Consider the following 17,141-nt stretch of genomic DNA (forward strand, 5'->3'; position numbering starts at 1 on the left):
ACAAATTGCCCATACCGTTGCACTAGCTTGCACATTCAAAGTTTTGTAAAATAGGCTAAAGACAAGGATTCAACTTTTAGTACACACACACACACACACACTCTCTCTCTCTCTCTCTTTCTCTCTCTGATCTAGGAAAGGCCCAATACCACTGCCAATGCAATTACTGATTCTTAGAACTAGACTAGTCTTTCAACCACATAGGATTCAGGTTTCAACTTGGAAATCAATTTGTCCTGGTATAAAAAGAGCACAACTTGAAGTCTAATCCCAGTCTAATAAAACTGGGATTGAATCCTTGCTTTAATACTTACTATTAAGTAATCTCAGGCAAATTTAAAAATCTCCAATTTCCTCGTCTATAAAACGTTATAAAATAAGCTTCTTGCAGGGTTATTGTGAAGCTTGGCAAAATGCACATAAAGTGTATAACATGTACACACCACAGCAATTTAATAGATTCTATTAATGATAACATCATGTAACTAGCAACACTGTGTATGGTCTCCTTCCCAACGCAGATACTAGAAAAATAAACTAAAGCACAGATTTTTTTTTTGGGGGGTGGGGGGGGAAGGGCGGGCAGTCGTGGGGCCTGAACTCTGGGCCTGGCCTCAGCTCTTCAGCTCAAGGCTAGTGTTCTATCACTTGAGCCACAGCACCACTTCCAGCTTTTTCTGCTTATGTGGTCCTGAGGAATTAAACCCAGGGCCTCGTGTCTGCAAGGCAAGCACTCTACCACTGAGCCACCTTCCCAGCCCCCAGAAAATTTTTGTAAAAGAAAGAAAATCAAAGCAAAACGCTAGAGCAGTTCTTGGTCATTCAAGAGTCCACTAGCAGGCTGGGAATGTGGCTTAGTGGTAGAGTCCTTACTTAGCATGCATGAGGCCCTGGGTTTCATTCCTCAGTACCACATAAACAGAAAAAGCTGGGAGTGGTGCTGTGGCTCAAATAGTAGAGTGCTAGCCTTCAGCAAAAGAAGCTCAGGGACAGTGCCCAGGCCCTGAGTTCAAGCCCAGGACTGACCAAAAAAAAAAAAAAAAAAGAGTCCACTAGTCTTACTTCCTATATAAAAAGCAAAGTCTGATACAGTAGAAATAGCTACAATGCCCAAGATCTGAACTGTGCTATAGCACAGAGCAAAAAGGGACTGCTGCAGGCAGCTCACTAACAGTGTAGAGGAAATACAGAAAGGAGAAAAAACAAACACAGCAGACAAATGAGCTAAAATAGTCTAAGACCATTTTCTGTAGGGGCAGATACATAAATACATGGTCTTACTAGCTTGAGTTTCACTATATGCTAGAACACTAACTAAGCTATTTCCATTAAGTTGGGTTCAGCATATTTTGTTAAAAGGCAGATTACAAATTCTCAACAAAAAAAGCTTAAAATATGAAGTTTTAGTTCTTAGAATAGCTTCAGTTGTGGGGAAAAAACCTCACTTATGGGAAACTGCTCAAAAATGGCTAATGTTAGACAAATATATTTACTGTGCAAAGACATATAATGGAAAAGCACATCTCTTTACTCCTTATAGGAGAATATTGGTACAGAAACAACTGAGTAAGGGACTGTGGGCATGGGCTCAAATGGGAAAGCACTTGCTTTGCAAGCTTGAGGCCAAGTTTGGCGGGGGTGGGGAGAGTGGGTGGGAGTGGGAGGCAAGAATCAAGTGAAATAACTGTGATTGTTCCACTCTATTTCCTAGAGGGGAAAAAAGGCTTCCTTTCAAGATTGGATTTTAAGGAGACACCATTCTAAGAGTGAAGTGGGATTACAAATATATCAGATTATATATTATTGCCTCCCCCCCCCCCCATTTTCTTCTCTTCTGACAAAACTCAAGTTTCCTTTAGTCTCTTTTCATTTCATAGAACCAGTCCTTATACTGCAGAGAACCTGTAGTGCAATGGGAAAAAAAGCACTATTCAACACCTCTCAGAAGCTTGGCTAGATTCGTCTAAGGTGATAATAAGGAGCTAAAGTTCTGTGTTCTCTCAGACTAATACTAAGTGGATAAAAAGGTAGGCTTGGGAGATGTGGTTTTCCCTCTCTGATTTTCTTATATTGACCTACATCTTATTTGAAGACAACATGTTAATTTTAAGCTCTAGAGGAATTGAAAAACTGGAATGTTTTGTTTTCTATTTAAAATAAACATCAGTTGGGCAGCCGTGGCTCACGCAAGTAATCTTAGATACTCAGGAGGCTGAGATCTGAGGTTCAAAGCCAGCCTGGGCAAAAAAGTCCATGAGACTTTTATCTCCAACTAACCACCAGAAAACTGAAGTGGTGTTGTGGCTCAAAGTGGTAGAGCACTAGCCTTAAGCAAAAAAGCTCAGGGACAGGGCCCAGTTCAAGCCCCATGGCTAACAACAACAACAAAATTAAAGCAGATATTGTTGTTTTTAAATAGTTTTAAAGCAACCGAGTAAGCAACACTCAGGTCTTCTTGGTGGTGGGGTGTGATTAGCAGCAGCTTCTCTCTGACATCAATGGACAACCACTGTGAGGTCAAGCATTGAGCTACATACTTTACATTAAAGATTTTATTTAAGTGTTACAATAATCTCATGTGTGCTTGTTTTTCAAGGTTAATGAAGGAAAGGGAATTTGAGCCTGGGATTTAGATAAAAAGATCTACTTGATTAAAAAAAAAAATTGTTTGAGATGGAATCTCACTGTGTGTAGCCCAGGCTATGTAGTTCAAGTTGACTTTGAACTCCTATTTTATTTTAGCCTCCCAAATGCTGGATTACAGCTATGTACCACCATGCCCACCACTTGACTATTTAGGATATTTAAATTCTTTGTTTTGGACACTGATTTATCATGTTAAAGAATTCACAAGCAGGATGCTGGTGGCTCACACCTATAGTCCTAACTACTCAAAAGGATGAAGTCTTAGAATCATGGTTCAAAGTCAGGCAGGCAGGAAAGTCCCTGAGATTATCTCTAGTTAATCACCAACAAACCAGGAATAAGAGCTGTGGCTCAAGTGGTAGAGCACTAGCCTTGAGCAAAACAGCTCAGGCACAGCTCCTAGGTCCTGAGTTCAAGCCCTAGTAGAAACATGTGCATGTGTGTGCACACACACAGAACACTGAAATAAAAATAGTAACATTTTTTAGGAATTAATTTTTCTGTTCTACATTCACTTCTCTTTTCTTATTCCTTGAAGTCTTGAAGGACAGAAGAATAAAGAAAAGCAGTAATTACTGACTAGCATTATCACATTTGAAAGGGACTTGTGCTATTCCTAGCCTCATAGCTAACTGGTAAGCATGAACAGTTTATTTCAGGCTCTGAGACTATCTCATAAAACCTCAAAAGACTGTTCAACCCTCAATATTACAGCAGAAGATTCTCCCTAGTTCTTAACTGAGACAGGACCAGAATCCAGGTACTTTAAGGCTTAACTGCAGGGCAGATATAGGGCTCCTGTAAGCTGGTCTTTATTCTGCAAAATGAGGTAAGCTAGTCTCTGGCTGAATGAAGTATTTCATTGAAGACAGTCTCTCTGCATGTGAAGAAAAATAGGGGGAAGGATTGGGGATGTGGCTCAAGTTGTATAGCACTAAGAATGAGGTTCTGAGTTCCATCACCAGTACTGCCTAAAAGCGGGAGTGGGGAGGGTAAGAGGCTGGGGGTGTACATTAGCCATACGGTGTGTGGTTACATGTCTTGGGTTCAACACTCAACATGAGGAAACCAATAATAAATCAAAATAGACCAATTTCTCCTTGGATTCTGTCTCAAGAGTGTTGAGTCCTTTGAGAGTTGCTATAGAACTATTTCATACCGGGCACTGGTGGCTCACGCCTGTAAATCCTAGCTACTCAGGAGGCTGAGATCTGGGGATCGCGGTTCAAAGCCAGCCTGGGCAGGAAAGACCATGAGACTCCTATCTCCTATTAATAAGGCACTAGAAAACTGGATGTGGTGCTGTAGCTCAAGTGGTAGAGCGCTTGTCTTCAGTTGAAGAGCTGAGGGACAGCGCCCAGGCCCAGAGTTCAAGCCCCATGACCAACAAAAACAAAAACAAAACTATTTCATACTTAAGTCTCCTCCCATTCAAACGTGTGTCAATTCATAGTAAAGATTACAGATACACTTATCTGAATTTATTTCCAATCTAATCTTTGCACCAACTGTGCAGGTAAGTCTGTTTAAAGGCCAAAATACAGGGTTCATTACACTTTGATTATCTAAAGAGTTTTGAGAATTAAGGTAATTAGAATTCAGTGTAGTTTGGGTACAGGTTTCACTTATTTTGTGCCACTGTGGTTTAAACACATAAATGGAATACTTTAGAAAGTTTTGAAGTGGAATCAAGGACTGGAGAGGTTAAAGTTTCATTCCCTGTCTAAAATGTTTCACCGGAGTACGATCTCTATTTTGCTGTTTGATAAACAATAAAATGTAGATGCTATATGTCATACTTAAAGTACATTGACACCTAGAAAAGGATAAAGATCTTTTGAAGTCACTTCTCTATACTCCATAATTCAGGATTTTAATTTCATATAACTTACCTATATCGCTCCTCCTGTAAGGTCTGCATTATTAAGGAATAGTCCCTCTGATAATGTTCTTTGAGGGTCTCAAAGGATTCCTCCAGTCTGGCCTGGGTCTCCCTGATCTCTTGGATCTCATGTAGAAGTGCATCAAATCCTGAGCTCTGCATGTCTAGGGTGTTTGTTTTGGAGCTGGATGCTCCTACACCGATGCCCCCAGTGGTGCTGTTGGCTCCCACAGAACCTGAAGTAGCACTAGAACAATCTTCCTCACTACCATATTTTGGGCTTGACTGAAAGTTCGAAATCACTCCCAAAGCCTTCCCCGCATCATCTACTTGCCCCTCTTCTAAAGAGTCCTTTAGGTTAGGGATGTTGTCTGCACTGCCAAATTTGTTCCGAATTAACGAGGCGATCTCTCTGGGTTTAGAGACCACAGCTCCTGCTGCTGAATGGGTGGCCTGGGAAAAGCTGGAGAATCCACCTTTGACACTGTCCACCACACCTTCACTGAAGCCAGTCACCTTGGCTCCCACATCTTTCAGACCCTGGTGCATGTCCCTGAAGACATCCTTTGGCTGCCGGGGGATCCCATTCTGCTCTACCTCTCGAAGCTTCCGATGGTAGTGCTCAAGCTTCTTTTGTAGCTGGAGAATGGTTTGGGCAGATTTCTGGTTCTTCTTCTCAAAGACCTGTTTGATGCGGGCAGCCTGCTGCTTGTCTGCACTGTTGGCAAGCTTCAAATACTCAGCAACATTGTCGTCCCGGGCTGTTTGTGCAATCTTGATCTGTTCTGTAAGCTTTAGAATTTTCTGCTGCAGGTGAGCAATGGCAGCCTTTGTGCGTTGAGGGTCTGGTATTCCATCCGCAGACTCTGTGTGGATGCTGCCATCAGTGCTAGAGGCCACTGCACTGGAAGTCTGGGCGAGGCTGCTTACTTCCAACCGTTCGATCTAAAATAAAAGCAAGAGGAAGATGTTAGTAGAAGTCAAAGAAGATCACCTTTCTAGAATTAATACGCACTGAAAATCTACCTTCTCTTAATTCTCAGCATAGATGGCTGACCTGTATTCCCTCCTGTCCTTTATTAGCCCTCGGTTCCTCCTAGATACAAAATAGATACAGTATATGAGATAAAAGATCAGTACAAACTGTAATACTGCAATCGTAGCTACTCAGGAGGCTGAGCCCTGGAAGATAAATAGATCCAAACCAGCCAGGACAGAAATGTCTAAGAGACTCCATCTCTAATAAACCAGCAAAGTGCTGGACTAGAGATGTGGTTCAAGTGGTAGAGTGCTAGCAATGTGTAAGGGTGTGAAGGCCTAAGTTCAAGCCGTAGTACTAGAAGAAAAAAGTTGTAAACTGGGGCCATTATTCTTTTGCTAGAGGATTTCCTATGTATTTCTCTAAATAACAAATCTTCCTAAGTGGGTTTAAAACATGTAATACTTTATATTCTACATGTATACTTTTATTCAGAAGCAAATCTATGTAAGACAAGGTATGTCTGTTTTCCAATTTAATTTTGTTGTTCAGATATCACTAGGCTGTGGTCTCAGTATTGCCCCCTGCTGCCCCCACCCCCCAAATAAACAGTATGTAGGATTGAGGTGAGCAGTTTTGTGTCATTTTCTCATCATGTTCAATTCACCTACAGGTCAATATAATGGAGTTTTAGATAGCCAAGTTACAAAGTATTACAATGAGAGCTCTTGAAAATTAACACACACTGGAGTCCCAACCTTCTAGGTTTGTACTAAGTTCCTACTTGTTGATTTTCTTTCTGAATGAAATTTTTTGTTTCACAATTGTAGTATATAATCAGATCCGGATTATTTAGATTTAGTTAAACTAAAAGTCCACTGGAGTATAAGAACAGCAAATAAGGTAGACACCTCTACATCTAAGTCTGCTCCAAGCCTACAATACTCTAGTTTTCTCTCTTAGGTTTTATTATATTGGTATAAATCTAATTTATATGTTCTTCTTGTAATAACCCAGCTTTTTTGATAACCCCCAATTCGAATCCTGAATCTCTGGTCTCCAGAACGCGGTCTGCCTGGTCCTGACCACAGCTGAAGAATATCCCTGCACCAATCATCTTTGAGTTTCTGTAAACTGCCATCTATGTGTGGTTCTGACTTATATAAACTCTGTCCTATTGGAGGTTAGGGCTGCTCTCAGTTCTCTTGGGACAAGGCAGTCACAGCCAAACCCCCCACCCCCCAAAAAAAACCTCCTTGTCACTTTTGCCCATGCCTTGTGGATTTTCTCAACACTGAGGTCATTACATCCTAACTTAAGAAGTGTGGATATGAAATGAAGTTTATTAATCTGGGTGGACCAAATCCACCCAGTAAAATCACAACAAACGTTCTATATACAAATGTTTACAAATGATCAGATTTTAGATGCAATTTTATTTCTTTATAAAATAACTAAAGAGGGCTGGGAAAGTGGCTCAGTGGTAGAGTGCTTGCCTTGTAAGCATGAGGCTCTGGGTTGTATTCCTCAGCACCACATATGGAGAAAAAGCCAGAAGTGGCATTGTGGCTCTAGTGGTAGAGCGCTAGCCTTGAGCTGAAGGGGTGAGGGACAGTACCCAGGCCCAGAGTTCAGGCCCCACAACCGGGCAAAACAAAACAAAACAAAAAACCTAAAGAAACCAGGGAGCAAGTGCAAATTAAGCAGTGCAGAAAAAGGACTGGAGGCATGACTCAGAAGGTTGCCTGCCTAGCCAGTACAAACTCTGAGATCCAACCCCAGTTATGTGCCCTCTTGCAAACATGGAAGGTACAATAGAGAAATGGGGTGGAAACAGCAAGGGAAGGATGAGGAAAGGAGAAATGGGAAAGAGTGGGGAAGGAGAGCAGAGGAGAAGGAAATGGACAGAGGAGGATATAATGACCCACAGTACCACTATGCAGGAGAGGTGAACACCTGTGTTTTGGGTCAATGAATAAAATCCTGAAGGAGAGGTCCATGCTCTAGGCACGGACATGTAGGACTAGGTGGGTATACACTATTGCTCAGGTTAGGAATCCATCAACACAGATACTCTTTTTTGTTGTTGTTCTTGTTGTGAGACTAGGACTTGAACTTGGTCCTCAAGCTTTGCTCAGGGGCTGGCGTGCCAACTGAGTTGTGCCTCCAACTCCATGGATTCTCTTCTTAAACAGTCTTTACAAGCCGGGCACTCAGGCACACTGAGGAGGCTGAGACCTGGAGGACTACTGTTAAAAGCCAGCCTAGGCAGAGAAGGCTGACAGTCCCTCAATTAGCCAGAAAAATGCCAGACTAGAGGTGTTCCTCAAGTAATAGAATGTCAGCTATGCACAAACAACAGAAATGAAAAAACCTGAATGAAAGCACAAGGCCTGGAGTTTAAGCCCTAGTACTGGCGCACACACACAAAATCGAAACTAGCCTTTGCAAGCATATTATACTGGACATAAATAAGATGCAAAATTAGATGCCTAAGTTACTCTAGACAAACAAGTATAGAATGCAAAACTTAAAATATTTCAGGAGGTGGAAGGAAGCAGGAAGGTCTGCTCAGCCCCTAGGTAAAGAACCTACCTCAAAAACAGAACATACAACATAAAGGGCTGGGGGTGTTACTCAAGTGGTGGAGCAGAGAACATGCTCCAGGCTCTGGATTCAATCTCTAGAACTGTGATATGTAATATATACATAATACATGCATACATACATGCATATACACACACAGACACACATCCTCACATACATACACACATATAGTTAAGTAAAAACAGTTCTAAGGTAGTATTACGGGATTTTATGGTATTGGGAATTCAGCTCAGTGCCAAGTATTCTAACACTAACACTGAGTTACATTCCTAGTTCAGGATTTTCTCACCTGTCTGTCTTTCTGTCTCTCTGGGTCTCACTATTAAACCCACACTGGCTTGACAGGGTCTCATTATATAACCTGTAGCCTAGGCTGGCTTCAAACTTCCAAGCCTCCTGCCCTCTCCTGGGATTACCTCAGGACTTTCTTAAGGACCTATTAAAAAAGGTACAAATCTACAAAACAAGAAAACTGATACCAAGATACCAAGGCTCTATCATTTCACCTTTATTGTACTGCTGACTTACCTTATTCCTTTGGTTCACTCTGTATATCCCTTATTTATACATAAAATGTAAATAAACAGAACCCAGTTCTCTTTAGTACAACAGTGAAACATACACTACTTAGGTTTAGACATACACTACTTAGGTTCAAGTCACACATGGCTATTAGCTGCAAAACCTCTCCACCCATCCCACCAACTATGAGATGCAGATGACACACACGCTCAGTTTGTGAGACTGCTGTGGTTGGCCTTGTAGCTCAACACCAGACCAGCTAACCTCTCAATCCTCACAACAAGCCTACAAAATCAACATTGTGAGCCTTGATTGACAAATAACCTGACTGTAAAGTTCTCCCTGCCACCAGTTCTCACAAGGCAGGGAGGAAGACAGTAGTGTCTTGTCTGACTCTCCGGAGGACTTTTATTTTTTCATCATCAGGGCTCCTGAGAGAGAAAGTGTACCAGTGCACCCATCATTCGGTTCTAACTGCTGCTACAATGAGCAGGCAATACTGCTGTGTTTGCACTTCGTCTGGTCATTAAGAACTAATTTGCTAGACTTAAATTATCTATTAACTGACATGAATTAATTTATCAGGAAACATTTAAATAGCAACGCCTCAAAACACTGATTTAACAGGGATAGTATTTGGTAAAGCTTCTGCTTACAGTTTTCATTTGCAAGTATACTAAAAGATCTACATACCTTTTCTAAGTAGATTAAAGTATCAGAACCCGATGGGTACGAGGCTGAGGCAGGAGGATTATGAGCTGAGGCCAGCCTTGGCTACACAGAAAGGCCCAGTCCAACAAAAACCAACAAAAAACTCATCCAACCAACTGATAAATAACAAAAACAGAAGGGAGGGAGAGAGGAAGGAAGAGACAGCACAGGAACACACAACAGTTCTGAACTTTGAGAAATCACATGTGAGGTAATATGGTAGACATAACAACCACCCCAACAAAAAAGTAAATGACATGGGTTCAACCCGACTACCAGGTTCCTGAGCTGTGTCTTTGGTCCACCTGTTGTTCTTTCTGAGCCGAAGATTTCTCAGCTATACAAAGGGGTAACTACCTTTTCATGGAAGCTTTTTATTTATTTCTTTTTATGCTAGAACGCAGGGTCTTGTACTTGCTTGGCTTTTCTGCTCAAGGCTGATGCTCTACCACTTCCACTTCTAGCTGTTGTCATTACATCTAATGACAACATTATTATAAAATTATTATAAAGCTGGGCACCAATGGCTCACACCCGTAATCCTAGCTACTCAGGAGGCTGAGATCTGAGGATCAAGGTTCAAAGCCAGCCCAGGCAGGAAAGCCTATGAGACTCTTATCTCTAATAAACCACTCAGAAAACCTGAAGTGGCTCAGTGGCTCAAGTGCTACAGTGTTAGCCTTGAGCTGAAGATCTGAGGGACAGCATTCTGGCTGAGTTCAAGCCCCTTGACCAACAAAACAACAATAACAACTGTTATTAGCACTTCCGGCTTTTTGATGATTAGTTGGAGATAAGTCCCTCATATTTATCTGCTCCAGTTGTCTTTGAACTAGGGTCTTCAGATCTCACCACCTCTTGAGTAGCTAGGATTACAGGTGTAAGCCACTGGCACCAATCATAAGGTCTTTGGAAAAGCACAGTGGCAGCGCACTTGACTTACATACATGAAGTCCTAGGTTCCATTCTTGTTACTGAAAAAAACGAAAAAAAGTGAATAAAACTCATGTATCAGAGTTCTGCTGGGCACGATAGCATGCAAGCATTGTAAGTCCCAGGATCAAAAGCTTCAGGCAATCTTGGGGTACGCAATGAGACTGTTTCAAACAAAACAAGACACTACAGCTAGTCAATGTTTTAGACTAAGCTCCTGAAGTAGTTCCCCAAAATACTAGGCTAAACAGCAAATGGAGTCATTCATACTAAAGTTCTGCTCACCAGATACCTGAAGTTGTTATCTGACCTTCAGTCAGGATTAGAGATAACAGCCAAATTTCCCAAACAGTCCAGTTTCAGTTGGCAAGATAATAAAGTTCCCTCTCCTTTAATCCTTTCACACAAAAAAGGACTGGTAACTCTAACCAAATATTTTTCTATCGGCCCTTTTTCTAGTCTCTGCCTTGCAAGTAAAACAACTTTGAAATATCCCATTTATTTTTTTGTCTTTGCTTTCTTTAACTTTTCCCATCTTTAAAATCAAACTGTTTGGCTCACGAACACTTGTTTTATTTATAGAATAAAGCATTGTCCAATTCTAGAAAAGAAAATAAATCCAATTGCGACCATAAAATTAAGTAATTGTGATCTTGTCCTTTGATAGTAGCCAGCATTCAAGAAGTTACCTTTCCTCAGTCAGGCCAGAAGGTTCATTACCCCTACATACTCAGAACCACATTCTATACACATAGGCATGAAGAAAGCATTTTAGAATAAAAGAAGTGGAAAGTCTTTGAAAGTAATCTGAAAACATAAAGATGCCTGAGTAGTTTATTCTTTCTAAAAGCAGTTTTTGAAAGTCAAACTTTGTAGAATGGATTGCTATTGCTTGTGTGGGCGCATGCCGGGAGCTGAAGACTATGTTTAAAGGCTCTGCCCACCTTTATCTCGGAGACAGAGTAGTCATGTTGTTGTTGTTTTTAACCAAAATAAAGTATTATAGTAGTGGGGAATAGGACAGAGTATCTGATTTCTGAAATTTGTAATATGTAAATCAAATTTTTATATACGATTTGTAAAAATTTAGAGGCCGTAAGAGCCACCAGGAATCGGTCATCTAATCGACTATGAATGTAGACTATGAATGTCAGTCTTGCAAGCTTGTCTTTTTCAGCTCACTAGATTACGTTGAGGCAGGACAAAACACAGAGGACCAAAGTCCTGCCTTAGGAGTCAGATTTAACTTGAATTTTCCATAACGTTCTTGAGGCTTGCCTTTACCAACAACTCCCCCATATCTCATGCCTACAAAAAAAGAAAAGAAATCCACAAATTGGTGTGGTAGTACACTCTTGAAGTACCACCACTTGGGAGGCTGAGTCTAGAAGACTGAGTTCTAGATCAGACTGGATGATATATAGCAAGACTTGTCTTATCTATACCTTCTCCCCAATAACAACAACAACAACAACAAAAAATAATGATGATAATATTGGTCAAAGGGAAGCAGATGAAAGTAAACATACTGAATTATTTCATTTAGTTGAACAATAAAACAGTGGTGTGGGGTGATGATGCCCAACTACTACTACTCAGCAGGAAATGGTAAGAGTATCTGGAGTTTGAGGCCAACCCTGGCAAAGTAGCATGTAGATTCTGTCTCTACTGGAAAGACTTGGAAAAAATTTTATTAAGTGAAGTAAGCCAGGCCCAAAAAAACATAGGTTCCATGGCTTCCCTTATTTGCAATCACTAGTATATGTCTGAGACAAGCAGAAATGGTCAGATAAGTTGATGTTAGGGGAAATGAACACCAAGATAAGAACTCAAATGGTTTTTCTTTCTTGCTATTGTTTCTAACATATTTATGATTTCTTTGTTGCTTTATATGTTCCTCCCCCACAGTATAACTCCTGTGTTCACTGATGTTGGTATAATTTGGGGAGGGGAAGGGAAAAAAACAAATTGTTTAAATAGGGATACATGTGGACCCATTGCAACAATGAGATGTACAAGACATTATGTCGAAAAACAAACTTTACAACTTTGGTGGGGTGGGGGTGGGGGAGATGGGAAGGCAGAGATGGTAAGGGGAAACAAAGGAGGAGGCAACAATGCTTGATAAGAAATGTACTCATGCTGAATGCCGGTGGTGCATGCCTGTAATCCTAGCTACTCTGGAGGCTGAGATCTCAGGATCGTGGTTCAAAGCCAGCCCAGGCAGGAAAGTCCGTGAAACTCTTATCTCCAATAAATCGCCAGAAAACCGGAAGGGCGCTGTAGCTCAAGTGCTAGAGCGCTAGCCTTGAGCTGAAGAGCTGAGGGACAGCGCTCAGAGTTCAAGCCCCATGACAGACAAAAAAAAAAAAAAAAAGTGCTCCTTACCTTATTAATGTAATTGTAACCCCTCTGTACAGTATTTTCACAATATGCATGCTCAAGGACCTGAGTACAAGCCTCAGTAAAGGAAAGGAAAAAAAACAACAACTTGTAGTCTGCCAATGTAGAAGGCACATCTCAGTTATGATCATCCTCTTCAGCGTCTTCTGTCTCTCTGTAGAATGGCATGCCCATCACTAATCCCTGTGGGCACAATTTCAGTGAGATGTTTTCTCTGTGCACATCTGACTTAGGTGAGATGTTTTTTCTACATGTCTGACTTTCAGTTTGCTCACTTAGCACTGAAATAAATACCAGAATAAACAAAGATAACAAGAAAGAAATTCAACTTTGTGAAGAAGTTGCTGAAAAGGGAAGGCTCCACCTTTTATAACTAATTTCTGCATTTCTACACTGTTGGTGTGGGACTCTCTGTGTGAGGTGTTAAAAAAGATGGACTGAGCAAAGTACTATTCCATCAGAAGACCTCAGAGAACAAAATGGGGTACTTTTCCTTCATTGCAGGCTTGACAATGATCTCATCCTAATGCCAGTAATCACTTCACTGACATTCAGTGCACCAAATGGAAAAGGAAGACACACAGAGAACAAGGCTAGCTGTATATATGGGTGCTGGTCCCAGCCTGTCATAGATTGAAATAGAGGACCAATTAAGACAAGGCTACTAGACATGAAGGAAGTGTATTCCTTGAACATAGAAAGAAGGCAGCATATTCAAAAGATGGGAAAAGTACTGGGTGTGGAAACTCAACTTGTCATCTTAGCATTTTAGAGACTGAAGCAAAAGGATTCTGTGTTTGAGGCTCTAACCTTCATCTTCACCCATACAAAAAGCAAACCAAAAAAAAGGAAAGCGATCAGAGAAGACTTCTTCGAGGTGAAAGGAGAACATGAAGAAGGTTTTGATAAAAAGATAAAGGTATTTCAGGTTGACATCCATGCCAGAATGAGCAAGGGCAAACAAGTCAATGTAAAGGTATCTTTTTTTTTTTTTTTGGTGCTGGTACTAAGGCTTGGACTCAGGGCCTAGGTACTGTTTCTTAGCTTTTTCTCTCATGGTTGGCTCTCTACAACTTGAGCCACAGTTCCACTTATGCTCTTTTGCTGGTTAATTGGAGATAAAAAGCCTCGCAGTTTTTCCTACCTTCTGGGTAGCTAGGATTACAGGTACGAGCCACTGGTGCCTGGCTAAAGGTATCTTTTATGACATAGCAGACAACTATGGCAGAGATAAACTGCCATCAGAAATCTAAATTACCGCTTTGGACTTTATTCTAGGGACAGCACTGAAGGGCTCATAATGATAATGATAGTGTAATTTCCTTTGGAATTTAGGCTTATAAATCGTTAAGACTACTATACAGAAATCTGTTCAAAAACATTACAATTTTCTTCTAAACTTGCTCTTCTTATAGTGTTCCTTAGGCAAAAGCAATCACTACCCATCAAATTAAGTTATATAAACCAAGCCAAAGCCCAGAAGACATTCTTGACATCTTCTGCATTCTTACCAGCACTGGGAAAAAAAAAAGTCTGATCATGGTAAGCAAAGTGTTACATAGTTCAGATCCAGATCTATCTATGCCCAGGTTTCCTTCAATGATTCTCTTACTCTCCACTTAGTCACAATGACCTTTTTCAGGCCCTAGTGTTCAAGTTGTTTCTTCTCACCATGGTGCATATGCATTACTGCCTATTTGTTCTTCCTTAAGCTCTCAATGAGCAATTTTACTAGGTGCTAAATATATAGTGATGCACAAGACAAAGGTCTCTATCTTCATGAGGTCCACGACTGAGTGGCAAAAAGTAAATAACCAAACAATGTAAATTGTGAAAAGTACTGTGAAGAAAAAGAACACAGTGCTGTGAGAAAACAAATAAATAAAGGAAAACCTGCCTCAGACTGAGAGGTCACAGAAAGCTTCCTTCAATGGAGGAGGCATTTTAACTGAGTCCCCAAAGATAGAGAAGAAAGTGGACACTTTAATCTGTCTATAAATGAGGGAAAACATTAGTACTAAAGGTTTCATGTGCCAAAAGAAGAGAACTTGGAATTTTACCATAGTCAAGATGAAAACACAGCTCAAAAATGCAGCAACTCAAAAAGATAGAAAGGAAAAGGAGTTACGTCTTCACTACTTCTTAGAATGTCCCTGGTAAAATGATAAGACCATGTTATCAAAGGCTGCTGAGGGAGTGAGAGGCAGGCAGGGACAGAGGACCCGTAAGCTATTGGAGTACAGGCTAGCGGTATGGCTGCATTTACCAGTCTTACATAACCAATGAGTCAGCAGAAAACCAGGTGTCAATAGATCTCCTCGGTGCTCACTCTAGCTGCTAGGAAACTTGGCTCTCTCAACTGGTGTCAAGAGGGGCTCAAGGACAAAGTGTGAGGTAAGCTAATAAAACCTACCTTCCAGCAACACTTGCCTAAATTAGGATGAGGAAAAGTGAACCTTCATCCTTAGAAAAACATAACAGGATCCAACTTAGAGTAGAGCCAGGTGATTTTGATAGGATTTCACTTGTAATAAAATGCTCATTTTAAGATTCCAAAATTAAGACTCTCCTATCTGCTAAAAGCAACCTAGGTTTTAAAGAGAAAATGTTCTATCTTTTTTGGGTTCTATACATATTTCATGACTACTATCTTTTCTATCTCCCCCTCCCTCTTTAGGGACTAAACGCAGGGACTTCTGATTCAGAGCTAGTTTCTATCTATCTTTACCTTTTCTCTAGTACAGGCTACTGTGTATTAACAGTGACTGAAAAAATGAGCAGAATTGGGTCTGGCAAATAAAATATACAAAAGTGAACATAAAAGGGATTCAATCCTAGTGGAGTGTAAAGAAATAAAGCACAACCAACTACTTGATAGTGAACAGCAACCATAATGATCCAAGACAACCACCACCAACGCACACTATAAAAATAGCTGACTCCCCATCCTGCCTCCTCCTCCTCCATCCTTGTGTTCTCCAGCCTATTGCTGTTCCAGTGGAAACAACCAAGTAAGAGAAAGAAGCTTTTATTTTTCCTTCCCCACTCCAGGCCATAAAAAACACTGGAAAGAAGAAAGAGTAATTCTGACTATTCAGAGAAAAAAAAAAAAAGATCCAATTGTTAGCATTCCCTGCTCTGGATATTCCTAGCTTCTGCCTGTTCATGATGTAAGAAAACTTGGTCATTATCTCTGAAGGTTACAATCTGAATGACCACAAATGTATTTCTCTATCTAGCTTCCTTCATCATCCTTTTGCTTCAAACATGATTCTGCAAAATGTTTTGGATATTGCTAAGATGCAATTCTATATAGCTGATACAGTAAATTTTTTAAAAAATAAGGAAAAGAAAAACTATCATAACATATTCATCTTACCAAAACCCCCCGTCAGGCAGTCTGCTGATTTTGCTTGCCACAAAGCTCATCCTTCATTTGCGCACAGCAGAGCAAGCTTGGATGATGAAAACAAATCACAACCTCTTGGCCATAAGCTTTTTCCATTTGTTCCAGCTTCCAAGCTGCAGAGGAGCTGTGGCATAGTCTGTCACTGCTGCACATACTTGGTTTCCGAGAAAAGCGCTGTAAATGAGGACAGTTACCACTGGGAATGCGTTCTCTCACAAAGCCTGGTGCAGCGAAGCTTCTAGTGGATTCCTCGGCTTCTCACCTTCACAGTCTCAGAGAAGTGCCTGTCACAGAACAGGCAGGTACAGCAGCACCACATCAACATCACGCATAGCGTGTACTCAGTTCCCCTTCTGCCTCCTGCATCAGCTCCTAAAGCCTTCTACATCTAGGCATCTGTGAGGACCGTGCTGAACAAACAGAGAGCTTTGGCCAAACAAGCATGCGTGCATGCGTGTATGCGTGCGTGTGTGTGTGTGGTTTGCTAGAGCTGCATTTGCAGCTCTAAGAATGGAGATCACAGACAGTATCTGCCTCTCTTCTCCAGCTGTGAACATCTTTTATAAAAGACGAAAGCTTCCAACTGGTTGGATTTAAAGCTACAGGGCATAATTTTCACATTTGCCTTCATCTTCTCATTTCAACTAGATGAGGTTGAGAGAATAGCTTGAAGATGAAAGACATTCTAAATGAAATAACACTCGGTTCAATAAATAAAATAAATAAAAAACAAGTTACTTAGGTTTTGATAAAGATTACCATGCTTTCCTAATGTTTCTTCTCTTATACTTTCATTTTAGATTTTCAAAATCATTAAATGAAAATTGACTAGGACAGCTGGAGGTGTGTCTCAAGTTGAAGGCCCTGAGTTAAAACCTGCTCTCTGTGTGTGTGTGTGTGTGTGTGTGTGTGTGTGTGTGTGTGTGTGTGTGTGTGTGTGTGTGTGTGTGTGTGTGTGTGTGTGTGTGTGTGTGTGTGTGTGTGTGTGTGTGTGTGTGTGTGTGTGTGTGTGTGTGTGTGTGTGTGTGTGTGTGTGTGTGTGTGTGTGT

General features: G+C 40.9%; 1 protein-coding gene across 8 annotated transcripts in view; it reads right to left on the reverse strand.

The window, feature by feature from the left end:
* The window catches only part of LOC138822723 (transmembrane and coiled-coil domains protein 1), a 139,557-nt gene that overhangs the window by 18,198 nt on the left and 104,218 nt on the right, over window positions 1–17,141 (reverse strand). For 7 of the 8 annotated variants that reach the window (XM_070015619.1, XM_070015615.1, XM_070015616.1 and 4 more), the window contains one exon: window positions 4,539–5,473. In XM_070015619.1, coding sequence (XP_069871720.1) covers window positions 4,539–5,473 — 935 coding nt within the window. Of the gene's footprint in view, window positions 1–4,538; window positions 5,474–16,354; window positions 16,505–17,141 lie in introns of those variants that run through there. The other variant, XM_070015623.1, reaches the window with a different exon arrangement.

The sequence above is a fragment of the Dipodomys merriami genome, unplaced genomic scaffold (assembly GCF_024711535.1).
Source record: "Dipodomys merriami isolate MVZ:Mamm:240054 unplaced genomic scaffold, mDipMer1.0.p SCAF_114, whole genome shotgun sequence".
NCBI lineage: Eukaryota > Metazoa > Chordata > Mammalia > Rodentia > Heteromyidae > Dipodomys > Dipodomys merriami.